Source organism: Erithacus rubecula (genome assembly GCF_903797595.1).
Source record: "Erithacus rubecula genome assembly, chromosome: 13".
Lineage (NCBI taxonomy): Eukaryota > Metazoa > Chordata > Aves > Passeriformes > Muscicapidae > Erithacus > Erithacus rubecula.
Genome location: NC_136665.1, coordinates 10119434 through 10146736, shown reverse-complemented (window position 1 = coordinate 10146736; position 27303 = coordinate 10119434). Strand labels below are relative to the sequence as shown.

General features: G+C 52.2%; 1 protein-coding gene across 2 annotated transcripts in view; it reads right to left on the bottom strand.

Moving 5' to 3' along the window:
* Window positions 1-27303, bottom strand: part of PLXNA1 (plexin A1) — a 114094-nt gene that overhangs the window by 17874 nt on the left and 68917 nt on the right. For both annotated transcript variants that reach the window (XM_079316591.1, XM_079316592.1), the window contains exons 11-23: window positions 19875-19971; window positions 19400-19590; window positions 15726-15877; window positions 15299-15419; window positions 14837-14973; window positions 14125-14292; window positions 13164-13257; window positions 12452-12691; window positions 12152-12295; window positions 11228-11462; window positions 9730-9872; window positions 7005-7261; window positions 3145-3211 (exon numbers count right to left, since the gene is read on the bottom strand). In XM_079316591.1, the coding sequence (XP_079172717.1) occupies window positions 3145-3211; window positions 7005-7261; window positions 9730-9872; window positions 11228-11462; window positions 12152-12295; window positions 12452-12691; window positions 13164-13257; window positions 14125-14292; window positions 14837-14973; window positions 15299-15419; window positions 15726-15877; window positions 19400-19590; window positions 19875-19971 (2046 nt within the window). The remainder of the gene's footprint in view (window positions 1-3144; window positions 3212-7004; window positions 7262-9729; window positions 9873-11227; window positions 11463-12151; window positions 12296-12451; window positions 12692-13163; window positions 13258-14124; window positions 14293-14836; window positions 14974-15298; window positions 15420-15725; window positions 15878-19399; window positions 19591-19874; window positions 19972-27303) is intronic.

Here is a 27303-nt window from a genome sequence, read left to right as displayed (position 1 = left end):
CTGCTTCTGGTGGAAAGACATAAGTTGCCTTTTTTTGGTTGCTTGCAAAAATTCCAAGTCTGTGAAAGTGGTATGGATGGAGCAGGACTCTTGCTTCCATCTGCCATGGTTGCTACAGTCCCAGCCCACAGCTTTCACCTCTCCAGTAAGTCATGGAGGCTGCCCCCACATCTTCAGCTCTGCACCCACCTCTAGGGATTCACACCAAGAAGGGTGGGCTCAGTCTTTCCTACACTAGCTTCTCTGTCTGTTCCTAGTGTGGATCCTACCCTTAAAATACAACACCTCACTCCCAGCCTCACTGTCCCCACGGGTTCTTGAAGCCCAGGGCCAAGGTGCTGCTGTGGGTCGCAGCTCACTGAGACAATGCAGATGGGGATGGTTTAGGAATCATCTTTGACAGAGACCAACAGAATGAACAGGGACCAAAGAAATCAATTCTGGGCAGTTGACCTGAGATGAACTCCATCAGCTGAAATACAGGAGACCACTGAGATGTGGCCAGGTGGCCCCTCAGGTTGATGAAGGGCACCCTGTCCCCTAAATGTGACTGTGCCCAGCCTGCCAGCCCTTATGCATTTTGCTCATTGCTGGGGACCTGGCTGAGGGGAGATATGGGGGCTCTCCATGGGAGCTGAGGTGGAGGAGGGCAGCTGCAGACACCCTGTGCATGCCCATGTTGATATGTTGTGAGCAGGCTGAGACAAGCCAGCTAATTCCCAAACTGTCTTACTTACTAGATCTAGCTCATCAGGCACCTAATATTGTGCATTTTTCAGCACTTGTCTCGATTTATCCATCTCCCTTTCCCTGAGGTGTCTCATTAAGAGTCTGATAAATGCTACTACAGGGTCCTCCTGAAAGCACCAGCCCTTGCTGGCTCCCCATGCTGCTGGCCCTGGGCATGAGGGGCTGTCCTGTGCCTGTCCCCATCCCTCACCCCAGTCTATCTTGCCCTGCTCAGGGCCGGTTTGCTGAGAGCTGATCCAGAAGCTGGGCACCTGGCTATCTGCCTCATTTACATGCACAATTACTGCAGTTTGGGGCACTTCCCCTGCTGCCAAGCTGTCTGCAGTGATACACTCCATGGCCTTCTCCTGCTTTTGCTGCCACCTGTGATCCTCACTGTCCAGAGACAGGTGAGAACAGCCTCGTGGGTCTCTTCTGGTGGCACCAACCCAGAAGAGGCCATGAGCACATCCTCAAGTCTCTTCCAGTTTAACTCGAGTAACTCAAGCAGTGGAGTTTCAACCACTTCCCAAGGAGATGAATCCCAGCATAACAAATTTCACAGCCAGCAAGTTCATCCCGGCCCTCTGTGTACATTCCTCTTGTAATAGTGCACCCAGATCAGAGCTTTCTCTTGCTGCTACCTCCCAGAGACTGGAGGTGTTTTCCCATGCCTAAGTCATGGTGTAGCCAAGGACATTTTTATAAAGAGGTATTGCCCTGGTTCCACCATCCTCACACTTCCCAGCTGCTACTCTTGTCCTCAGACCTGCTCTACAACTGGTAGTGTGCCCAGAAGCCTCTCTGAAGGGGGACAGATGCAGGACACTGGTGGTGCATGAGCTAATCCAAAGTGGCTTCTGAACATGGCCAGTCCAGCCAGGGACAGGTCAAGGGTGTCAGGTCACACACACAAATACAGTGTCCCCAAATGCTGCTGTGGGTGTTTGTAGGCTGTGCACTGCACTTTGCTCAGCCAAAGCATGACCCTGGTCACTTCATGGAGCCTTGGAGGAGTTTATCCACAAGGAGAGCTACTCCTGCCTGTCCCACCAAGTTCACAGAGCTCAAAGAGCCTTCTGCCAGTGCTCTACCTGATCCCACTGGGCACTGCTGATGCAAAAGGGCCCTGCTGGACAAAGCCCTGGCACAAAGGGGTGGTGGGAGGTTTGATACCTCCCTATGACCAGCACAGCTCTTCTCCCTTCCCACCTTTGGCAAGCAATCTCCAGCATGCTAGATAGATTTTTATAGATACAGAGTATTCCTCAACAGAGGCAAAAAGCCAAGTGCATGTAAGTGATATTATAAATCACCTCTCGTTGACGATCACTTGAGTTCTGCTGAGACTCCTGCTCACTCTCATCTCTTGGCTGGAAGTAATTCAAACCCTCTTTGTCTTAATGAGGGATGAAATCCCAGAAAAACAGCTGTGTGCCACCCAGTCTCATTGCACTGACACCAGGCAGGATCCCAAAAAACAGCCCTGCTGCCTGACAAACCAGCAGCAGGATCATGGGCATCATTCACCCATCGCAGTCATCCCAAAGCTGCAGCAGAACTGAGCCTGGGGTCCACATACTGGAACTGCTGCTGTGTAATCTGCATGGAAACTGGTGCAACTCTAGCAGGTGGAAGCACTGGTGGTGATGGAATAAATATTCTCAATATGGGTAGATGCACCAGTGGTAAAAACAGAGCTTACACTGTGGCATCCTCTTCTGCTACCCCGATGAAACTGGAAACAGGTGAATTCAAGCTAAAAGGCTTTGCAGCCTCATGCAGGTGCAGTGGAGAGCTCTCCCTGGCTGTCAATAAGCCCCTCAAGGCACCTATCCCTACCAGGGCATCTTGGGAAGGGGAGGCAGGAGCAGAAGTGGAGATGCCTGCAAGAAACAATTCTCCTACTACAGAACCTCAGTGTTGGAGAGATGAAGGAAAAGCAGTGACATCACATGAAGAGTACAGTTCACCAAACTACAACTCAAAGAGGTAGAAAGAGCCCCAATCACAGCCATGCCTACAGAAGGATCAGCTCTTAGGGCTTTTTCCTCCTGAGTTACAAAACAAAGGCAAGAAAAGAGGAATGGGGACCACTCCAAGACTCAGCTGAGTTGCTTCAGATTTATCTTTCCTCAGGGTACCATTGTTAAAATTTCAAACCCACTATGCATTAAGCAATCCCAATCTGGATTTCATTTCCCAATCTCCGCTTTTTCCCCAAAAAGGAGACCAGAATCACATCTCAGAAAACCAGGATGGAAACAGAGATCTGGGAAGCAATCTCTGCTCTGGGAGGGAGCAGCAATGCTCAGCAGCATATCAGCCTGGGCTTTGGGCAGCATGCTACCTGACCCAGTGAGGCAGGAACCACCTCCCTATCCACATGGGGTTGCCATCCCTTCCCAAACTCACCTTCAGGAACTTGTACAGCAGAAATGTGAACCAATTTGTCAGCATCTTCTCTGCCACTGACTCCGTTCTGTAGGGAAGGAAGAGAGCAAAGCCATCAGCAGAGAATATTAAAGGTCTCTGATCTCACTCATTGCCACCTCACCCTTAGACTGCAGCTAAATTATTTTTGGCTCTAAAAGGCTTCATCTGGAAAGGAGGCTCAAAGCAAGGGGCACAAGCTCTGCTGGAAGCCTGCCCAGCAGCAGGCCCCCAGGAGAGAAATGCAAATTGGTCTCCAGTATATTTGGAGAAGTGCAACAAGTCAAGCTCAGCTTTGTCCCATTGGGAGACTCACCAGGGGATGAGAAGCTTTCTGCTTCTCCCTGGTACCTTCTGCTCCTATGAACTTTGTTTCTTCTGTGATGTCCCAATGGACTCAGGCAACTCTCTCCACAGGAGGATTGTATGAGGCACCTAAGCCAAGTACCATGTCCCCAAACCTGACTCAAGCTCCCCAGTTAAGGTACAACCTGAAAGAAGGGCTGAGGTTGCAAGGGAAAGACAGACCAAGCTGGAAGCCCCTTTCCCCACCTGGGAGATGCTGCTGCCTTCTGGTCCTGCAATGCACTCAGTACTGCCACTGCCCCATGCAGGCCACCACTACTGGTGACATGGGGCATCCCTGAAACAGCCCTTGACCTCTAAAGCATCAAAGTCCAGGGCCCATAGTAAAACAAGAGGACACTGATTGTCAGTCCACTGGTACATGGCCTTGGTTAAAGCCACAATCAGATTTAACTCTGGAAACTTTGACCCAAATATGTTTTTGATCAAACTTATCCTCACTACTAATTCAGCTAAAAACAAGGGAATTAAAAAAGGAGAGAGCAAGAGCAGTGGTTGGAAACTTAACCTGTTTTCCATGTACTTTTGGAACACAGACACTGTGTCAGGCTTGGAATTTAACCCTTCCATGCCTGCATGGTAAAGTTTAGGGTTGCTGTGTCTCCTTGGAGTGGGGTGGGGATGCAGGAGTTTGCAAGCGTACAATGCAGCACCCACTTGAAAAGAAATTTAAAAATGGAGGCCATGACTCTCAGTTTTTGGATATGCAGTTAAAGAAAGCAGACAAAGCTGCCTTGACAAAACCTATATATTACCTCTAGTTTCCTCAAGCACAGTTCAAATCCAAATTGTGCTCCAAAGCAGCTTAGCAGAGAAGGTCCAGGGAGTTTCCTGTGTCTGCTGGGGACCGTGCACAAAATGGGGAGCAGGATCCCTCAGGATGGATGTGAAACGTGGTGGGTTCAAATAGAATGAGGGACCTTGAGGTGCTGGTACTGCAGCCAGGATGTGCCACACCAGCAGAGAGAGAAACATGGAGGGAGCTGAGGGTGACACCAGACCCTGGTGAACCCTGCAGTCCTACAGGTGCAGCTTAACATGCCTGACTCTGCACCATACCTTATCTCTCTGCCATAAGATTAAAACTCCCCTTGACATGTTCATTATTTTTAACATGGCCTTCACTCCTTCTAAAATCTTCAGCTTATCCACCTATTAATTATCAGATCAGCTACATGCAAATGCAAACAGTCCTGAAAGCACAGGCAATACTAATAATCTCAGGAACGTGGCTGCATTCCTCTTGCACCAGGGAGACAAATATAAATGGTTGACTCAAAAATCCAAAAGGAAACAAAATATTAGAGCCACCAGAAGGAGTCCCACTGCCCAATTCCATGCACTGCCCAACTGCAAGGCCATACCCAGCAGATGGGCCAGGAGCAACTCCCAAAGACCAGATGGCTGTGGCAGGAAATCCACTTTCCCAGAGTTTATTCAAGCTGACTTGGTGTCATATGGTCCCTTCCAAGGGACCAAGGACTTTTCTCTTGTGCTAATGGGGCTCAGCATTTTGCCCTCCCTGGAATAGCAAAGCCCTCCTTAAAGCATTTGAGGACAGCACTACCTGAGCCCTTGGGGAAGAGAAGCTTCATTCCCCCACCAGGAAAGAATAGTCCACCACAGGGAACAAAAAAAGGGAGAAGGAAAGGGACATGGAGAGAAAGCCAAGGGAGAAGTGGACTGCAGCTATTCAGCAGACATCCTCCCTGGCCCTAGAAAGGGCCTGACAGGCCCATAATGCTTATCTGAAGTGCCACCACTCAGGCTCTGGTGGATGTTTGTCTTTATCCATGATAGAGCCAGATGCCACAGCAATGGGGGGATTATCCAACAGCCAAATAAATAAGTAGCAGCTCTCCCCAGTTAGATCAATGCTAATCCAGTTGCCCTGGGCAGTAAGCACACTCTCACACCCAACAGCAAGGCTAATCAAACAGATAGAGAAGCACCACTCGCTCTGCACCGTGGCTTCAAAAACAGGGTCTCTTTGATAAATACCACTCAGGGAGGCACAAGCAAGGAGATGGCCAGGGGACTTATCCCTGTCCTAACTGCAATGGCCCTCCAGAACTGTTGCTGGGGACTGGCAGTCTTTGGGCACTGGTGCAGGCTGCATTCTGCCCCTGTGCTGCTGCCACGGCTCAGTCACTGCTGCTGGCCTCCTCATGATGCCTTTTATTTATATTTTATTGATTTAGTTCAGGAGCTGGAAACGCATTCTAAATATTTCAGTGAAACCTGGTGTTATGGAGGAATGATTGGAAGAGAAGAGCATAAGAATGCAGTGAGGGGAGAGGGATAGAGAACAGCACTTGGCATCTCCAAGACCCAGCCCACTCCTAGCCAGCCATCATCTGCACAACACACCCTCTCTGACACACTGCTAATGAGATGCTTTGAGACATTAAGGGCACCCTTGTAATGTGATAAATGAAGCAGAGAGAGTAAGAAAGCAACGTGCCTAACGAGATGAGCAATACAGATTTAACTGGGACCAGCTCACATCTGGGTCTTCTCCAGGTGTTTTCCCAGGGCCAAGCATAGAAGTCCAGTCTGTCCATGCCATGAACATCTTTGAAAGATGCCCTGGGTTTCTTGAGCCTTTCTGGTGACATGCCAGCCCTGTGTCTCTCAGCCATCCTTGCATCTCTGCCAAAGGCTGGTGGCACCAGGCTGCTGGATGTGGGGATGGGGAGGCACCACATGGCGTGCAAAGGGAGAAGATGGCACAGAGGGCCTCGAGCTGAAGCAGTGGAGCTTATTAATAGTTTTTGTTCAGGACTTGGTGTATCTTTCAATATTCATCAGCCCATGATGAAGGAGAGCTCAGAGCTATCGTTAAATATTGATGGGGCAGGCAGACTCACGGCAGGGCTTGGCAGGCTGCCTCCTGCTTGCACTTCCCCCGGCCCCGGCGAGACTCCCAGCCTGCAGAGATCTGAGTGACTTTCCCAGGAAAACCCCCATGTGACTGGCAGAGGGGTGAGCCCTGAGGAGACAGTGGGGAAAGGAGGACTCCTGCCTGCTGCCAGCCCACAGAGGCACCCACACAGCCACAGGCAAAGCGAGAGCTGTCCCACATGCCAAGAAATGTCACCTTCCCTTCTCCAGATGACCTACAGCAACACACCACAGTGCCTGACACTAGCATGTACCACACCTGCACCAGCATGAACAGCTGGCAAGCACCTTGCTCTCTCCTTCCCAGGCAGCATGAGACCACACAGCCAAACTGGAGTGAGAATATCCCATGGGTGCTCCTGAGTTGGCTGGGACCAGCTAGTCCCACATCCCTCCCATACTTGCACGCAGACAAGCAAGGAATTGATTATCACAGACTCAGTGGCCTCACTGCCACAGCCAACACCAAAGCCATCACTGGTGGCACTCCCAAAGGACACCAGCTCATGTCACTGCACTCAGAAGTGCCTGGGTGCTGTCCCACAGCTCCAGCCTCGCAGGGGGACACTCACCTCCGCAGAAGCAGCTTGGGGTGGTTCTTGCTCTCCAAGTTCTTCTCAATAAGGTCGGACAGGAGCTGTTTCAGCACCCCTGTGGCATACTCCATCTCTCCCTGCAGCGCTGTCATGATGAGCGAGGCCACGTTGCCGCGGTCCCGCATGGAGAAGCTCCGCTGGGCCTCCAGGGTACGGATGAAGGTCAGCAAGAAGTGCTTCTTGTTCAGGAGCTGGCCAAAGAGGGTCAAGGACTTCTCCACATTAGCCTGGACCTGCAGGGATAGAGCAAAGCTGAGAGACAGGCATGATGGGGAGGGTGACGAGAAGGTGGTTGGACTGAACCACACCCTGAATTCACCCTCAATCCCAAGAAAGGAAATTATGAAAAAGGGTCCAAAAGCAGCTGGACTAGGTCTCTCACTACTACCAAGTTTCCCTTTTGGTGATCAGCCTCAGTCCCCCCAGAAGAGTTATCTAGTTTGTAAAATCCCAGCATCAGTCTCAGGGCACCAGTGTATATATATATGTCTATACAGACACACCCTTCCATACAAAGACTCTCTCCCACTTGTGTGCAGACACATAAAAACACTTCCCTCCCATAAACAAACACTCTTTCTCTCCCAAGCATACACACAGATTATAATTTTCAATTTCAGCTAACAAGCAGCTCAATTCCCACCCAAGTCACTGCAACATGTGCTTTGGGTATTACATAGAAAGCAAATAAAGCCACAACCCTGAAGTCCACCAGCAGCAAACCTGCCTGGTTTGGGGGGGATGGATTTCAGACAGGGAAACAATAGCAGAAATTGGGCTCTATCTCACTGCAGGCACACCCTAAAACAGTCCCTTTACTCATGAGACATTTGAAGTTGTATTTCTGGCCATATCTGGCCATGTAAGACCCAGCAGGGATTGGACTTGGATGCTTTCACACTTGCATTACCATCAGCAGCCCAGCTCTGGCCAGCCCTGACCACATTTGTTATCAGAAATGAAAAATTTTAAAATACTCCATTTACCCATTAGAAAAATGGTTTCCTCTGAATAAAAGCCTTCCTGTGGTAAAACATCAATTTTTTCTCTAATTCCCCCCCTTGTCTTCCTGATTTGGAGAATGAACATTAAATTTCGCTTCATGTCGGTATTTGGAGACAAAACAACACTTTTCATTTCAAAACACCAACTCAAAATGAAGAACAGAGTTTTGACACATCAAATCATTTCATTTCAATCAAAACTTTGGATTTGTGCTCTTCAATTCAGTGAAATTCCTAACAGTTGTAACTTCCCTCTCCCGAAATATTCCTTCCCGCTGGACAAAAACCCCGTTTCCCACCGAGTCCTTGTAAATTCCAAGCTCCCATGTTCAACCTGCTGATCATTAGCAGAAATAAGTGAACAATACTGAATTAAATATTTAATCAGGCTTAAATTCTCACAAAGCAACCAGCCTGCCCCTAAACCCAGCAGAGGAAGGGAGCTGGTACCAGTGCTCACTGTGGATTAGCATGTGCGTGAGCAAGCGCCGCTTCATTCCGTCACTTGCAATAGCTAATGTTACACTCTGAGTAAAGAGACAAATAAAAGCAAACCTGATTAAATTATATGAAGCTTACACAACTCTAGTTGCTTTATTTAATCTCTTTTGGGGATTTTTTTTCCCCTTTGCAAACTTAACCCCTTGCTTTCCAGACCAGGCTGAGCTGGTGTGCTCTCTCAAGCAGGATGTTTTGAGTCAGGAGCTGGAAGTGGACAAAGTCCACCCAGCCTGCCACAGCAAATGAAAAATTCCTCCTCTGATACCCTTTTTGATACCCTTTCCACTTTCCCTCTTTAGGGAAAATCTTTAAGAGCAAGAGCAGAGGTGAGAGGAGAGCCAGGCATCTGCACAGACAGGAAGGGCTGTGCCCCAGGGAGACCTACACGCCTGCTTTGGCTCTGTGCATCCGGAAACCTGAGCTGCAAGGGGAAATCCATGGAAACAGGGTCCCCACCACCCTCCAGAGCTGGGATTAGGGGCTGGGGAAGCAGAGCAGGCAGAAGGCCAGGGCCCATGCCATAGCCATGCTGGCGTACAACACCAGCACGTGCACTTGCAGTTGGTAAGAGCTTGTTGTGTTGTAATTAGTGACCATGCATCTTGCACCAGAGCCAATTACTTCTCCTAAATACATTGTGAAGCCCACGTCGACATTAATTACTGTGCTGGGTCAGCAGTGAGGGGAAGCGAAGGTCACCCCCCTCCTTCCGCTAATCAAGAGTGGCCTCAGCAGCCCAGCACACGAGAAGCAATTGCTGTGCAATTGCATGCACTAAATTATACAGAGGTGGGGAGGCCAGGAGAAGAGAAGGAGCTGGTTTGGGGAGCAAAGGAGGGGTGCCAAGGATGGGTTCTGCATGGGGAAATGGAGCCAAGCAAGCAGGCGATGTCAGACAACCCTGCTAAAAGCAAGCAACCGGTCAGGCATCAAACAAACCCAATTGAATAAAGCAAGTGCTGTAGAAAATGACAGCAGCAATGATATTAATATAAATATTGATATTAATGTCAGAGAGCGCAGTAACCATTTGGCAGCCAGTCCACATCCGCGCCGGCTGCCACGCGGAGAGACGCACCACGCCGGGCCAGCATCCAACCATCCATCTCCAGCCTGGGGGTACAGGGGCTTGTGCAGGGGCACATCCCCATTGTGAAGCACTACAGAGACAGACAGACAGACAGACAGACCCACACCTCCATCTCTTTCAGCACAGGGTGGTCTTCTATCCCCGGGAAGAGAACCCGCATGGCGTAGGTGCGGTAATCCAGAAAGGGGATGCCAGCCCCATCCAGGTCGTTGGTCAGCTCGTTGATGTCTGTCTGCAGCTCAGCAAAGGCTGGGGTGAGAAAAGCAGAATTAAACAGCACATCCTGGAGTCTCAGCACACAGCATTGGCACTCAGCCCCTCATCACACCCCCGGCACTCCACGGGTGGACCCTCCCCAAGGCATGAATATTCTCAGCATTCCTCTTCTTGGCAGGCTGTGATTGCTGTCCCCACACAGATGGAGAAATTGAGCTGCAGAGTGTGGGGATGACATCCCCAGAATAAATGAAGTGGCAGATTTGGGAACAGAACTGCCAGGTCCCAGGGGGGCCAAATCCCCCCTGCCCAGCACTTGCAGCCTCCCAGGGATGCTGGGGGAAGGGGAGAACAGCAAGGTTTGAACAAAAACAGAGCCTTTGGGGGAAAATGTTAGCCTAAACCACAAGATTGCCCTCATTTCTTTTTGACCTAAATACTACTTGAGAGAAGATCTTGAACACACCCACCCCAGAACCTCCCGATCCCAGCAGAGGCAGCTGTGACTGCCAGGGGAACATGATCCAGGGGGGTCCTGAACCTTTAATTGCACCTACAGGGAAAAGCTGATGGGAGAAGAGTCCTGGAAATGCACCAGGGAAGGGGGTTGGGGTGGGGGGAGAAAACCCTCAGAAAAATCAAATTAACAGCACTTTAAAGGGAGCTGAAAGCCAGGCAGAGGACTGCAGGCTCGTCAGCCTGATGAGAAAAAACAAACCGTCAGCTTGAAAGGCGTGCTATCTTATCTGTAACTAGCGGGACTAGAAAAGAGAAAAGGCAGGGAAGAGATTGTGCCTTTTAATTAAAAGCAGATCCTTTTATCTGCCAGCTGTGGAAGACAAGACACCATCCCCTTCACCAGCTCCCTCCCCTCTCCCTGTCACCAGTGCCATCCACAGGCATGTGGAGGGATGGGGACTTGGGGGAGCAAAGGTTTGTCTTTCTTTCCCCTTTTTATTATCTTGTTTTCGGTGCCTGCTTCATTCGCAGCGTCCAGGCTGGTTGTGGCTGTGGCTGGCAGGGTCGGGGCCTCTGGAGCCAGCTCAGGGGGATAATGGGCAATTAGGTTTTATCAGCAGTATCATACAAGGAATTCTGTCCAATTTCACAGCATCTGTCTGTCACATAATGAGAGATCCACTGCCCACTCACAGGAAGCCTTCACTATCCTGCTTGCTGTCTTTTCTCCCACTTGGAGAAATGGAGAAGAACTTCCTAACTGGAAATGTCCCCAAATCCCACCCAAAATGAGCTCACTTCCACTGCCAAAACAGCTTTGCCCATTCCCATTCCCTCTCTGAAAGTAAGGCAAGGGTAGGAGCACACTGAGCTTGGAGCAGTAAGAAACAGCCAAAGATCCCCACGCTGACAGCAAAGGGATGCCTCACCCTCTTTGCACTCCAGGGCCACGCGGGACTCCAGGTTGTCCATCTGCAGCTGCAGGCGTTTCAGGGTGCGGTCCGCGTCGCGGGACTTGCGCTTGTAGGCGATGAGGACGATGATGATGATGAGGAGCAGCAGGCCGCCGCCGCCGCCGATGCCGATGATGGCGGGCAGGGTGAGCAGGCTGTCTGAGTAGATCTGCAGCGTCCCCGGAGAGAACTCGAACCCTCCAGCCTTGATCTGCACCACGCCGGGGGAAAAAATGGGCCTGCTGTCAGGGAATATGGCACAGGCAGCCCTCCCTGCTGTGCCCACTGTGCTGGGGACTGGGGCATGACACTGGAGTGATGTGGACTAGCACAGGAGTGGCAGGGGCTGGTCTGGAGCAGCTCAAGGTGCTTTAATGGCATGCAGCACACACGCTGCCTGTGCACGTGGAGCAGGCAGAGAGTTTGATGTCTCATTCAGACAACATTACAGTAACAGATGGGATGTAAAGGGAGTTTCCCCACCGATGGGGAGCCTGGGGAGGACTGTGCTGGGTCCCTTTTAACATGGCAGAGTCCTGGTGCGTGAGCACTGCTGCACTACAAGCCCACAAACAAAGGAGCCTGCTTTGCAGCATGTGCCAGCACTGAGGGGGAGAGGTGGGAATCCCCCCTGCCTTGCACCCAGAACCAGCCAGGACACAGTAGCACCAAGCTGAGTGTACAGCAGGGTGACAAAGTATTTGGTCCTACCAAACACGTAATTAGGAAGAGGGATGCCTAAAGAGCAGGGAGATGACTCCTGAGGATGCTCCTGCACATACATCTACTATCTGGTCCTCATTCAAGGATAAGCACACAGCAGGGCTGGTGCTGGGATAAAGACTGAAATTCTGAGACACATGAGGCACAAGGAGCAAAGGCACCAGTGTCAGCACTTACTGTGACTTTGTGCTGGCCAGTGAGGTTGGGGGACTCGCAGAGCAGCTGTGTCTCAGAGACCGTGAGGGTGCAGGGAGTGTCTCCGATCAGCACCGTGTAGTTGAGGCGGGAGTTGCCAGCAGCTGGTGGGAGCAGGTTCCTGCCCTTTGAGGGAACAAGGAAAGAGACTGTCAGTTTTCATGCAATGGGGAATGCTTAAAAAACCCAACACATGGCAAAATCTTTGCTCCAGGAGAGACACAATGCCACCTCCGCAGAGGGATATGTCCCTACCTCTGCCCCCAGGTGCAGACTCTTTACCTTGAGGATGAGGGGAGAGCTGGGCTTCAGCTCCAGCATCCCTGTGGGGCTGAGTGGCTCAAAGACAGGGTCTGGGTAGTAGACGAAATTGGTGGTGTTGATGATCAGCAGGGCCTGCACATTATCCATGACAAAGCCGATCTCGTCCGGGCGGTCGCCAAGCTCCGGAGGGCTCCGCACAGGGTTGTCAATGGAGGGAGCGTAGCACACCATGGTGGTGTCATTGTAGACAGTGCAGTTCTGCAGGAGGCACAGAACGAGGTCAGACACACTCCCAACAAGGTGCTCAGGTTCAGACCCCACAAGGATCTCCTGAAAGCAGCGGCTCTGGACAGAAGGCGTAGATTTGGAATCTCCTGCTCTGTCCTAACAACAGGCAGCATGTCCCACCCCAGGGCAGAGACAGGCTCCTGTCTGCAACAGATGTGCAAGGGGTAGCAGGCAAGATGTCCCTGGGAATCTGTCAATATAGATGTCTCACAAACTTCCCATCAGTTTTGAGTGCTGAGATCTCAACCCTCTCCTGAAAGTACCTGGCTGGAGGGCTCTGCAGAGAGATTGGTACCTCTCTTTGGGGCAGCATCCCCCAAACCTCAGCCTCTCCAGACCATCACACCTGAAAGAAAATGGGTGCACTGCCTGCCCTGCATTGCACACAGACAGCAACCCTCCTCTTTGTGCTCTGCCCCCAGCCCCAGCCAGCACCACTTACATTCTCCCTTTCAGAGCTGCAGTACTTGGCCCGGATCCTGGGCTCTTTGATGGTGGCCAGGTTGGTGCCAGTCACAGTCAGCAATGTCCCACCGCTAGAGACATGGAGACAGTGGGTTAGGAAAGGCAGCTTGGCACTGATCCCCAGTTCTAGGATGGAAGCAGCCATCATCTCCAGACAGATGCCCATCTGCCCCAGCCTGGGTGAGCCACCAAGCCCCAGGGATCTATTATCCCACCCATATATTGCACAGCTGGCAGGACCTGGCATGCACCAATGTCAAATAATTTCAGCTGACCCAAGGGCCAACTAGAGATATAAAACCTGAAAATTAATACTGACAACCCACTCAGGTTTAGGGTCTGAAGATGGCTCCCAAACTAAAGTCAACTAAGCATTCACAACAAAAAAGCATCCCAAGAAGTACAAGCTCCTCTCTGCCACCCTTTATCCACCCCAGAGGCAGTGGGTGACAGGAGAGCTGAACTCTGCCAGCTTTTCTCCATGACTTGGTGTTAAAAGCTCCATGGTCCCAGAGACCTTGGCCATGCCTCTGGGGAGATTGCTCCTCATCAACAGCTTGGGGAAGGTTTCCCTTGGCACTAGCTCTTAATGGATTCCTTCGCCTTCTCTCCAGCCAATTCAAACCTTTTAGAAAAATATGTAAACATTTCAAAAAATCCCCCGATGGGAAATATTTTAATTTTATTTGCCGCCGCCAAATGTCAAGCTGAAATTAAGCAGAATCCAAAGCACTCTCTACTCTTGCCCCCTGCCAGGCTGAGCACTGTAGGCCAGGAGTTAGCAGGGCCCTGGTGCCAAGCCATTGCTCACACTCCTCTTGCCACATCTCTGGAGTGCAGCCTGGCAGTGATCACAGCACTGAAATGTGCCCATCAGGAGGGAGAAATCCGTATGGGAAACAGTCCCCCATGCATCCTATGAGCTCCCTGCAATTCACCTGTTGATGCTCCATTCAGGATCAATCTTCTGGATGGTGGGGTCCTCTGTGTAGTTGTACTTCACCTCTGGGTTGCTCAGCTCTGCCCGGTTGATGTTGATGAGGATGGGGGAGCCGCCGGGGCTGTGCCCTGGGGGGGTCCTGCACCGAATCTCACGGGCGCTTCTCCTGGGGCAGAAACACACAGCCTGTCAGTGCCTGGGCAGCAGGGGGGCCAGGGCTGCCTGGGAACCCCCTGCCCCAACCCCTCTCCCCTTCTGAAACAGCTGGGGGGTGAAGAGAGAAAGGAGGGAAAAAAGAGAAAGCAAAAATCCAAGAAATTGAACAAAAGGCAGCCGGGAACGACTGAGTAGCTCCTGAGCGTTCCCATCGTGCGGCGGCTGCAAACAGCAGCGATTAGGGCTGATAACCAGTAATTACCGCAGGAAAATATTTAAAGAGCCGCTCCATTATCATCCCTAATCTAAAAATTATCCACTTCATGCCTCAGGGCTTTGTGCTTTTAGAGAAAAATCTCTGTTCTTAGGGCTCTTCCTGAAGCCTCTGACACACAGAGGTTTCAAGAGGAGATGTCTTTGGCCAGTCAGGGGGTTTGGCTCCCAAGGTCCCTCCTGGCTTCCCAGACCAGGCTTCTAGCTGCTGCTCTATCTGGGGGCCCCACTGCCTGCAGAGGTGCCTGTTGCCCATCCTCCACCACCCTCTGTGCCCTCACCATGAAAAAGCACAGGGCCGTCCCCCGATGGTCACGGACACGTTGCTGCCAGCGTTGAGGTGGGTGCCTTCGATGGCGATCCAGGTGCCACCAGAGAGAGGACCCCGGGCTGGGACAACACGGGAGAAAGTGGGCGTCTGTCAAAGGAAAAGGGCATCCCTGGAGTCAGACAGGTGGGAACTGAAACCCATACCCCCAAGCAGCTTCAACCAGGTGACAGGGCCACAGAGGAGAGGGATCTGTGAGACAGCAGCCAGGCACAGTACTAAAGCCTGGCAGTGCCAGCAGGACAGTGGGGAGGCAGAGCAGTGGTAGCCTTGGAGAAATTCAATCATCATGACTCAGTGCCTGCCCCTCAGGAAAATGATGGCAAATTTTCCAACTCAGACAGAAAACCACCCAAAAACACCCAGCATCACCTCCCTTTTGAGGTGACACACCTGTCCCCAGCATGGAGCTTACCACAAAGGTGAATGTCTTGGGGGATATGGCCCGGTAGCTGGGCGTGCAGTCACGGATGCACACTTCTACCCGTGCCTCATGCACCTTGCTCAGGCTGGCATCTCCAATTTCACACACAATCCTAAGAGATGGGAGCAAGAAACTCTCAGTGTCCTGGCACCAAGACAATTTCCTGTGTGAAGCAAAGGTCTCAGGTGCCAGCAGATCCATGAGCAACCAAGGTGGTGGCAGTTGACACTACCAGCCCTAAGAAAAGTTTCCGCAAAGCCTTTGAGCTCTTCCCATAACCAGCAGGTACTTCCCTCCCAGTTCAGCTCAGTCAGCTCTATGTCTTTTGCAGCCACAGGCAGCATTTGAACACCATCCCTGCTGTCCCAACCCCTCCTGAGGTGGTTTGGAGCACAGCCACCCCTCGCCAGGCACTTACTGCTCAGCACTGATGTACTCGCTCTCGATGGGGGTGCACACCACTTTGCCCACTCGGACACCCCAGCGAACATCTTCAAACTTCAGGCCCAGGTTCTCACCAGTGATGGTCAGACGGGTCCCTCCTTGCCTGGGGCCAGTCTCAGGGAACAACTAGGAGAGACCATGGTCTGTCACAGGAATGCAGAGCCACAGGGACACCTCACTCGGGCAGGCTGCAGCCCAGGCAGCTGCAGAATGTGTGTTCCAAGCAGCAAGAAGCAGACAGGTGATGACAAATGCCAGCACATCTCTAAGCTGCCCACAGAGCAGAAAAGACCTCCCCAGTGACAGCTGTATCCACAAAATCCTCCCAGGGACAAGCCAGGAGATATGAGATGTGTCCTAGCAGAGGGCTGGGATGTGGACACCCTGCTGCAGGCACAGCCATCTCCTAGGTGACAAGGACAAAAGAGTTGAAGGAGACAGGGCAGGATCAGCCATGGTTCCAGCTGAACTGGCAAGGAAGCCCCTGGATGTGCCTGGCTTTTGGCCAGGTCTCAGGCGCCCAGGGATGAGATTCCCATGTCCAAGATGTCCTCAAAGCAGAAAGCATCTCTAACAGGTCCCTGCAGAGTTGAAATGGCAGGCAGGGGGAAATGTGTTCCTCTTCACCAGCAAACCCTTTGCTGAGGCCAGCTAGGAAGGGAGGAGACCTCACCACAGCATCACACCTCATTTACCAGGATGATGCCCAATAAAGCAGGCAGGTGTGGCCTGACAGACAGTGGCAGAATGAGGGATGAACAGAGGTGTGGGCCCTTTTCCAAGGTATATGGGGATGCTGCCTCCAACCAGGCAATTTCAGGCAGTTTTACATCAGTGATTGCGGGCCCCCAGGTCAAGCACCTGCAGCACTGACTGGGATGAATGGCAGAGCTGCATGCCCTGGGAGGGCCTGGGACACAGCTGGGTCCCCAGGGCCATGAAGACACAGCAGAGAAGGCAGCTGCAGGCAGGAGAAGGAGAGGAGAATGCTGACTGGGTCAGCCCAGGAAGAAATCGCACCCTGACCCAGGGGAAGGGATGGTTCTGTTGCAGGTGATGGCCTCCTCTGCTCTCCTGGCTGAGATCCCCTCTGGCACTGGCAGGCACCTCTGCCTGCACTAAGCCCAGCTCCTGGACAGGTTCAAGCCACGACCAAGCACGTGTCAGCTCTTTCCACTCTTGACAAATCTCAGCAGCTGCAGCCCTGGGGCCAGAGCCAGATGGATCCTCCTCCTCCTCCTCATGAAGGGCTCATTCCTGAACATCATCTCCACAGCAAGGAAAAGTGGATGAGCTTAGGGTGGGAAACATGCAGCAGTGGACACTGTCCACATCATCACCCCTGATGGACTGCATGGAGCCAGGGGCTGCTTCTGCACAATCCCACTACAGCCATTGCCACTGGGATTAACTTCCATCCTCTGGATTCACACTGGGCTGATGAAATTCAGCACACGTGAACTCAGACAGGAGCACCCAGGCCCCTTGCACACAGACATCCTGTAGGACATGTCCCAGGCCAGAATCAGAGCCAGGACTGGTGCCTGAGACCTGGGTCATGCTAGGCAGTCACAGATCACTATTTACACAGCAACAAAAATCTCTGGGGCTGTGGGGAACCACTGTTTGCCTAAACCTTGTTCAGTCCCTGCCCAAGTCTGGAACTGGAGCTTGTTCTAGCAGCTGCAGCCAGCGTCAGGTTGGGTCTTACCCTTAAGAAAAGCTCTGGTGGGGCAGCTGGCAAGGAGCTGCAGTTTGTTTGGTGTTTCTAAATGAGTGTTAAAAGCTGCTCCGGCATGCTCAGCTCCTCCTCCAGCAGCAAAGCTGACAAGGGCCACGCGCTGGGGGACCAAGGAGCCAGGAATGAAATGACATCGTTGGCCACCAGCACAGGCAGGTCACAGCTAAACAAGGTGTGTGGGAGGGGGGAACTGCCAAGGAGAGCAAGAGCTGCTCAACCCCCCCTTTCCCCCTCCACCTCCGGACCCCTGGCCCCAACAAACAATGCTGCTTTTCTCCTAATTGGTTTCATAGGGTCCTTTTACATCAACAAGCAAACAACTCCAGTGGGTACAGGCAGCTGGCTTTGCTGTCAGCTCCCGTGGCCACAGCACGGCCAGGAGGTGCAGAGGCCAAGGGGTACCCCCCTTCCCAAGGGAAAGGATGTCACTCTGAGGGTCACAGTGAGCATTAGCCAAGACACCACAGAGGTCTGGAAGATGTTTGTCCCCACTACTGAACAGTGATTCTTCACCCAAAGGTAGAAGAATCATGGTCATATCCCAGGCCAGCCCCATCGCCCACAAAGACACCTGCACTCTATTGAGCTGGGCAGGAAGGAGGCTCCACCTCCCCATGAAACCACTGTAGGAGACTTCTCCCCCATCAGCTTATGCTGCACTGGGCTTTTCTCTGGACCATTTGCAAGCATACCCATAGCCCAGATGTGGGACTGGGGTAGTGGGAGGCAGCAGGCAACAGGCAGGCTACAGGAGCAGCATCACACTGACAGTGACTGCACAACCACACCGACAGCCACCTCCCAGGGCACTAACACAGAGCAGTGCCAAGGTCAAGCCCACCTGCTAACAGATCTGTTCCTGCTGCACCTGCAATTACTGTAAAATTTCATAATGATTCAGGGTGGGAGAGTTGTTACCATCAGCCCTGGACCAACTGCTGTTACCAATGCTGGGCACCATCAGCTGCTGGGAAGCTGCTGTGTGTAAATGCCTGAAGCCCTGGTCACCTGGACACAAGAGGACCAGGGCACAGCCTACAGCAAGGTCATGAACTGCCCCACAGTATTCTCCATTCCCATCATCCCTAGGGGTCCAGATTTGGATAGTTCAGCCTGAGCACAGTGGGAAGTTGACAGGGAGCCCTGGACATAACAGCAGAGCTCCATTTAGGGATCCAGGATCTGAGGCTCAATCCCACTTCCTCAGGAATGGATCCCTTCTCCTGCCAGCACTCCACCAGCCCCAGGCAACTCTGCAGGCAGTACTTCTTGCAGGCAGGGCTCTTTGCAGGCAGGGATGTGCCCAGCAGAGCTGTTCCTCTCTCTCCACATGGCTGCCACCCAGCACACTGCAGGGCCCATCCGTGTGAGAGGCAGGCAGCACGCACTGGGAAAAGCCAAGACTCTCATTTCCAGCCTCCATCAGATAAGGCACTGAAACCCAAACAGATCAGATCCTGTGCTAAGACTCCAGTAATTAACACCATCGAGGCCTGGCCAGCCGTGGGTTAGCAGAAGGCATCCAGCTGAAATACCCACAGTCTCTCCTTGTGAACCTGGATCCCAGCCCAACAGGCATGTGAATATTAATATACACAATCTTATAAGCAAAGGTCATAAAAGCTGTCAGGGAAATGGGATGATGATGATGAACTACTGGTCCCAGCGCATACGGCAACACAAGAGCAACCTAGAGCTTTCCTGGATCCCTCAGTCATGTGCAGGAGAGGTTGGAATTTCAGAAATGAGCCAGAAAGCCCCGTGCATGGGGGTGGCAGAGAGAGGATTTTAACCTTGGAAATGAAAGAACGCTCAAGGACTAAACACTGAGCAGATCTGGCTGCTGCGAGCTGCCACGGGAGAGCCCCACGCACACCCCACAGGCCATCAGAGCCATCCCCACCTACCTTGGTGATCTTGGGGTCGGTGCAGCGGCTGCTGCCGCTGCTGGCGTGCATCCAGCTGCTGTCGTAGGCCAGGCAGTGCTGGCGCAGGGAGCAGCGCCGCTCCGACACGCACCAGCCGCACTCGAAGCGCGGGTCGGCCTTGAGGCACAGCCCGCAGCTCTCCCGCAGCGCCGAGCACTTGTACAGGTGAGCTGCAATGGCACAGGGCAGGGTCAGCACGGGCCCCCAGCCACGGGAAAAGCCTTGGGGGGAAAAGGCAGCTGTTCTTGCCCCTTCTCACTAAGTGAGACAAACCCACACAGGAGGGAGCCAGCAGCACCCTGGACTCAACACCAAAGTATGGTGTCTCCCAAAGCTTCTGGGAAAAAGCCTGTTTAGGAACCCATCAAAGCAATGGTGCAAACTATGGTCAGAGCCAGGGTGGGCTGGAGGCTGAGGGGGCACTGGGGCAGGTCCCACCCCATCCCTCACTCACCCTGGATGTTCTGGGGGTTGTCAATGACGAAGTTCCCATTCCAGACCACAGACAAGTTGACGGGCAGGTCACTGATGTCATTCCCTTCGTAGAAATACTGCAGGAGGAAACAGAAGGAGGCAGAGCCTGTTAATTATTGAGGCAAACTGTCCCGGTGGTGAGTGGCATAGAGAGACACACAATCCCATTACATGGATGTCTCCCACCAGCCCAGAGGAGAGGATGGGGTTCTGGCTGGGACTTGCTGGCTAGGAACAAACAGGTCTGACAGCCACTCGTCAAAGTGTCAGTCACAGCACATGAAACCAGTGGGGTGGACTGACAAAAAAAGATAAAGCAGCGAGACAGAGTTTGTAAATAGACCCAAAGCCCATCAACTCAAAGGTCTGAAGCTGCTGCTGTTGGAAGAGGAAGAAACAGATGGTACCTCTGCAGCACAGATGTACTTCTACCCACAAGGCTCCCAAGCCCTTCCCCATGTCCTCCCCACTCCAGGGATGCTCAGCCAGATATCTGGAGTTATGGTCATCACTAGTGAAGCTTGGGGAGGATAGGGTGGGCACGTCACAGGAGTGGATTCGGTACAGTCACCCTCCATAGCCAGTGGGAGGATGTCCCTCCCAGCTCCCTCCAGCCCCTATCATCCATAACAAAATGACATAACGCTGTGGCCACATGGCTGTGTGTGGAACAGAGCCAAGGACCCCTCCAGTGCCACACCAGCCCTCAGAAATATGTCTGGAGAGAGCACTCCTCCCCTCCACACCATACCCCCAGACACCCCACTCCCAGCTCCACACTGTGCTTGGACATTGGCTACACTCCACTTCAGGACTGAACCACTACCCTGAGTTTCCATGCAGGAAGGTGATACCAGGGAATCCTACCCCTCAACTTTAGGGGACCCAAAATTCAGGCCCTTGGACTTGCTGCTGTCCAGACATATCCACCTGCATTTCTCCTTCCAGCCTTGCCAGTGCCTTCTCGCCACCCAGACCCCTCTCCCCTACCTCCACATGAGTCCCAGCCCCAGCAGCACCATCAGTATTCCCTGCAAAGCCCCTGCATGCAGACAGAGAGGTTTAATCGATACAGAGGCAGGAAGGCATTTGGAAGCATCCCTGACAGCTAATGACCTCCTTCGGCAAGAGATTCCCCGCTCCTCGCCTGAGAAAATGACAGGCGTGTCAGGAGAGATTAAATGAATGATTCATGGGTTGCTGGAGTTTGTTAGAGAGCAGCAGATGCACCAGCAGTGCTTCACCTGGCCACAGCCCTGCCACTCCCCAGCCAACCCCAGCATCACCTTTCACAGCCCCAGTACCAAGGAGGGGTGGCCTCAGCTCTCCTCCAGCACTGCCTCAGCTGCTGCCCCCACAGGACCCTCTGCAGTGGGTCTGTTCTACTCAGCCCCTCCACAAGGCCCAGGTGGGCCCATGGAGGAGGCCAGTGTGCCCTGGAGAACAGCACTTCAGCCTTCCCACCTGACCATCAATGCTGCTCCCTGCTGTGCTGAGTCTCTCCCAGACAGCAGCATCACCAATCCAGCACCAGACACGGCACCAAAATGGGGCACACGAGATCTGGCTAGGGCAACACACCCCTCCCTCAGTGCTACAGGCTGCCAGTGAGAGCCAAGCCTGGTCCTCCATTACAGCTTTTTGTTGGTGATCCTTTGCCCCCGAGCCACTCCATCCAAATGCAGACTGAAGGACCCCAAAATGCAGCCCTCCCCAGGGAGGAAGGCTTTAGCCATACCCAGCAGCTGTCACACATAACACAGCCAGCTGCAAATCCAACAGCTCCACCACCATCTCCTCTCTACAGGCAGAGCCCCATCACCCCCCAGCACAGCCCCCCAGAGATGGCACCTCTGTGTTTGCTCAGACGACCTTCACCACATCCCCACCACGCACCATCTACCACCAGAGTCCCTCAGCAACATTCCTGTCACCAGGCCTGGGAAGGTGAAGCCAGAACTTGGCCAGGAGTCCAGATCTGTTCACCTTGCCTTATCCTACTCCCACCCAAGGACATCCTCAGCAGAACCACAACGAGGAGCTGGCCAGACCCATAACTGAGCAGAGACCATTCCCTGGCAGCAGGAGGGAGCACATGCTGGGGAGGGTGGTGGCAGTGCTGGAGCAGAATTTAGCTGTGACGAGCCACGTGGCAGCGTAAGTGAAATTGGCATTTTCAATTTGTACTCTGACATGTCTCATTTGGGGCCCTGGCATCTTGGGAAAGCATCCAGCCTGCAGCTGTCCAAAACACTTATTTGCATCTCTCTGCCCCGGCTGCTTTTGGAAATTAGTTCTTCTGGGAGGTGGGTTGGAGGAAGAAGAATAGGGGGAAAGGGAGGGAGAACATTAACTCTTCATGCACCAGTCCTGAGACAGCAAGAGGACAATTGCATGAGAGACTGTGTCCCTCTGGGAAAAGACACAGTATGAGGATGCTGACTGCTATGGCAGGGAGCTGGAGCAGGCAGTGGGGAGCAGTGGGAGCACAGGACTGTGTGGAGGGAAGTGGCAGAGGAGGAGTTGTTGCCTCAGCTGGTGTTCAAAGCATGGGATCACCAAGGGAACATGGATATCAATGAAAAATGTGTCCTCTGCATCTGCATGTCTGCCAGCAGCCTCTAACCTGCCCTGCAGAGACAGCAGTGGGTCTGTGGCTTGGATACTGTACTTGGATACTGGTCCCTGTAGAATGCTGGAGCTGGAGTCAGGATTTGGCAGCACACAGGCAGGAGCTGCAGCTGCAGGGGCTCCAGGCTTGTCAGATCCCTCTCTAATTTCTAAAGCATCTCATATTTTGAAAGGTGTTTCCAAAAGGTCTCATACAACATCCCTTGCCATAGGTAAGCACAAAAGTGCCCTCTCCACCCAAGGGCACAGCCAGGGAGGCAGCAGCATCCAGGGAAAACAGCAGCCACCTTCCAGCCCTGAAGGCCCCACAACTGGTGGGCATCAGGCAGGGGGTGCTTACCAATCTGTTCATCCTATGGGATCCAAAAACCAGCTCACAGAAAGCCAACAGGTTCCATCATGCTGGCTTCTCCCTGTTTGGAGCTAACACGGCGTTAAACACCCATTAAACATTTAATTGTTATTAACCTCCTAGTTAATCAATCCCAGTGGCTGGCAGCACACTGGGATGAGCAGCAGGACAGCAGGCCAGCATGGGTGTGAGTGAGGGGTGCACCTACCCAGGCAGTCTTGCTGTCAGACCATCTTTGTCTCTACAAAGGTGCCCAGGACCCCCTGCTGTGCCAAAAATTGATTTGGTTTGGCAACTGCTGTAAGGATAAACTATGGGAAAGGAGTGTTTGCTCTGGGAGCAAAAAAAAACAGGCACAGGCTGAGAACAAACCAGCGGTGCCCAAAAGTGATGTGTTCTGATGCAGCACAGAAGGGGATGGGAGAAAAGATGCTATCAAGTGAGTCAGCAACTGAGATGAGAACTGCCTGGCTCCTTACCTAACCCAGCCAGCCTCCCTGCCCCTTCCTGAAGAGCTTACAAGGCCAATGTGGAAGAGAGGACGGGGGATGTTTCAGCCCCACCCAGCTGGGTACTGGTCTTCCCAGTAAGGTCTCCTGCAGAGGTGCAGTTCAGGCAAGAGAAGTCCTCACTAAACCTTTCTCAAGGTTCTTTACCCAAAACTTATCTCAGGCATCTTCCCAAGTAATAACCACCGACCTCACATCTCTGATTCTCACATCCACCCTGCCCCCATGCAGGGAATGCCAGCAATGCTTCACACAGCAAGGGCTGTGGCTGTCACCTGCCCTGAAATCCCACTTTTGATTCTAGGAAGCCCCTGCTCACACACCCACCAGCTAGCAGCAACAGGAACTGAGAGCTGCCCGGCTTCCCTTGGGATGAGAGATTCAGCACTCTGAGAAGGTGCCTCCACTGAACCACACAGGGGAGACAGCTGCAGCTAGCAGGAAACACCCCAAATCTGTGGGCAGATCTCACTAAGAAGCCCTTTGGGATGCTTCTGCAAATGCCATGCCAACTGGGCAAGGCACTAGCCCTTCCCATCCCAGGAGGCAGGGCAGCCCCACAGCCACCACACCCCTTTCCACGGGGCATCCATCCTCCTGCAGCCACAACCTGCCCAGCCCATCCCTGGGGAAGGCAGCAGAGGGGCTGTTCCTCTGCAAGCAAACCCACACATCCAAATTTCCTGTGCAGCCCCCCTCACTCCCACATGCACCATCCCCCTGGGCTGCATTTCTGGAGGAGAGCTTGGGCTGCAGCTGTGTCCTATTTTTCTGTAGTTGATGACCTCAACTCCTTCCCCGCACCACGGGGACGGCAGTAATGTACATCGCGTCTCGCCAGGGCTCAACTGCAATTCATCATTATTTTATCTGCTGGAATTTAATTGGATCCTATCAAACTCTCCTGATACTCCCTTTTCACTTTAAACACTGCTGCAGGAAAGATAAATGTAGGCACTGCTAGGACGGAGAGCGCGGCTTTGCTGGCAAAGGGAGCTGGGGCTGTGGGCTCCAATCCTGCTTCCTCTCCATGGCTGGTTAATTAGAGATACATATACTGGAGGTGTGCAGTGCTCAGAACAGGGCATGTGTGTATGATTTATGGTCCTCTATAAATATACCCTGGGCCGAGTAAAATACCATCATCTGCACAACAGCACAACTTGACAGCAACGCTCAGCCTCTGATCCTGCATCTCCTTTTTCTCTTTTCACGTGGACCTCCTCCTTTCCTCCCCCACCACACACAACCCTCTTCACCTAGATTCCTCTTTCCTCAAATCCAGAATGGTATGAGAATCTGAGACCCTGGGAATATGCCAGAGCAACCCAGGTTCTACAGCAACAAAAAATACCCAGAAAACATAAATCTGGGAGGCCTTACTTCACTCCATGGCATCCACAATTGGGGCTGGGCTTCAGCATCCATGCTGGGGTACCCCACATGTGCCCACCCTGCCAGCCCAGCCTGCTCTGCACCCACATCACTTTGTCCCAGCAATAATGCTCACTCTGGGGTGAACATCCCAACCTGAGTCTAGCCAGAGGGCAGGAATCTCCACAGCTCCAGCAGAAAGAGTGGGCAAGGTAGGCTCTCCATGCCAGGGGCACTGGTGAGAAAGGAACCAAAAAGGAGCCAGGGAGATGACACAGCTGCTCCACACCACGTGGGACTTTGGAAAGGGAAATAACCGAGGCATTACACTTAATTTAAAGTGCTGAGACAACAAGCTCATGAAAAGGAGATCAGGAGTTCTTCCTATTTATACATGTAAAGGGAAACAGCAGCTCTGGGGCTATTTCAGCCATAAGAGGAACATTTTAGAGAGAAAAAGCCAAACCCTTGACAGCAAGAGACACCTGCAGCCATTTTGCAAAGGCCAGGACTAAATCAGATCAAGTCCAATGTTACAAGCATTAGTGCAGATTTGGGACTGTGGCATTTTTCAAGTGCAAAACTGTTTAATTTTTGCAGCAATCAGGAAGATGAACTCTGTTGAGGCATGTCAGATGGGAAAGAATAGGCAAAGGCAAGGATATTTGGAAAATTAATCCCAGTGGCATCAACCTTATGCATTAACACAGGTGACCATTTCTCCATCCTCTACTGCAAAAAGCAAGCCTGGAAAAGTCTGCTTCCAGAAGATTAAAAGCAGTCAATTTGCAAAAATTAGTTTATTGGCAAAGATCTTCATTTTCTTAGTTAGGCTTGTCTTTCCCTTTTGCATCTTTACAATACATGTGGAAAACTATTAGTGTTTCTTTCCCCTTGAAGAGCAGAAGGAGTCCAAAGTGACAAGGCAGAAAAAGTTATTTTGGCTTGGTTTATGGCCTGGGATGCTGGGGAATACCAAGCTGGTCTCCCTTGAGTTTGCCAAAGATCTATTGGGTGTTTCAAACTATGTTTATAGTCAACACTCAGACCTTAATGAATGGACTGCTGAATATTTAACCAAGATGTCTTTTCTTCAAAGTGCTAACAAGTCATTGGAGTTTGACAAGCACTAAAACAAAAGACAAAGAGTTTTTAAGGGGCTTGACTTATTATGCCTTTCATTCACCAGTGATTCAGGAAAGCATCTGTAATTCCACAGAGTATTTAACCTCTTGTTTAGACCCCACTGAACTCCTGGAAACACTGTGTGCTTAAATTACTTTTGGCATCCATCCTTCACTTGTTGGCTGGGAAGATGTCATCCTTTCCCTATTTCCTTACTTGCCAGTGTTCCCCACACCAGAATCCTAACCCAAAGAATGAAGTGCAATGGAAGAAGCCGTTGGGCCATGGCTGGGAGAGCCTGAAGCACTATCAAGCAGCCAGATGGACTGCAAAAAGGCACGAAGGAGACAAGCATCACACAAGTGTGAATCTGAATCCCCCACACCATAATGCAGCCTGGCTCAATGCCCTCAAACATTAAAGCAGGCAAGCAGACCCTGAAAGCAAAGCAGTTTCTTTCAAGTCAAAACTCTCTTTTTCTCTTTGTGAAGCCACCCTGCACCCAAAAGCCACATCTTCTGCAGCCCAATGGAGCTGCTGCTACCTGCTCCCTGTGCACCTCACACCACCACACACACACCCTTCTGGCAATCTGTGGTGCTTTCATAGCATTCCTGATAATTCCCAGGTCAAGCATCCACCACTGTCAGCCCAGGATAAGGCAGTGATTTCAGCTGTCCTATCCCTTTGGACAAGAGCTGCAGGGGCCGTGCAGCCCATGGCATCAATCCTGGCAGCCACATCATCCCTTGGGAAACCCAGGGAATGCATTGTGCTTTAGACTCTCCCTCCTGCTTGACAAGTTGAAACATACTGGGAAGAAATGAGTCTCCACATCATTCAGAGCCTCTCTGCAAGCTCCACCTCTGTTTTGTAAAGGCTCCCCTATGGCACAGGCACCTCTTCCCAGCACCCTACAGGAGCCATCAGGCTGCTGCTGTCAGCACTGTGCAGCCACAGCACTGCCCCACAGGGAGCATCCTGCAGCACACATGTCCCAAAGTGCTTTGGAATAAACTCAGCCAAACCCCACACTACAGAACTGGGCAGAAGACAGCTGCCAGCTCCAGGTAGAGGAGACCTGGCAGGAGGCTGCACTGGCTGCACAGCATCCCCCCAGGACTGCTGCCCAGGGCAGGAGGCAATGGCTCAGGATGCTCCTGTCCAAAGGCTCTGCAGCCCTGGGATCACTGGAGGAGGGAGGGAGCCAGTGTTCATCTTCAATGGCTTCTAAATGTCACTTGTGCCACCAAAGGGAACAGGGATCAGCACTGGTGTTAGGCTGCAAATGAGCCTTCACAGTATGAGAGATGAAAAACAAATTTTAAAAGGATTAAATGGGAGAGCAAAGGGAGGGGCTGACTCCATTTGGGGGAGGGCAGGTCGGTGAAGAGCACAGCGAGGAACTGAGGAGCTGA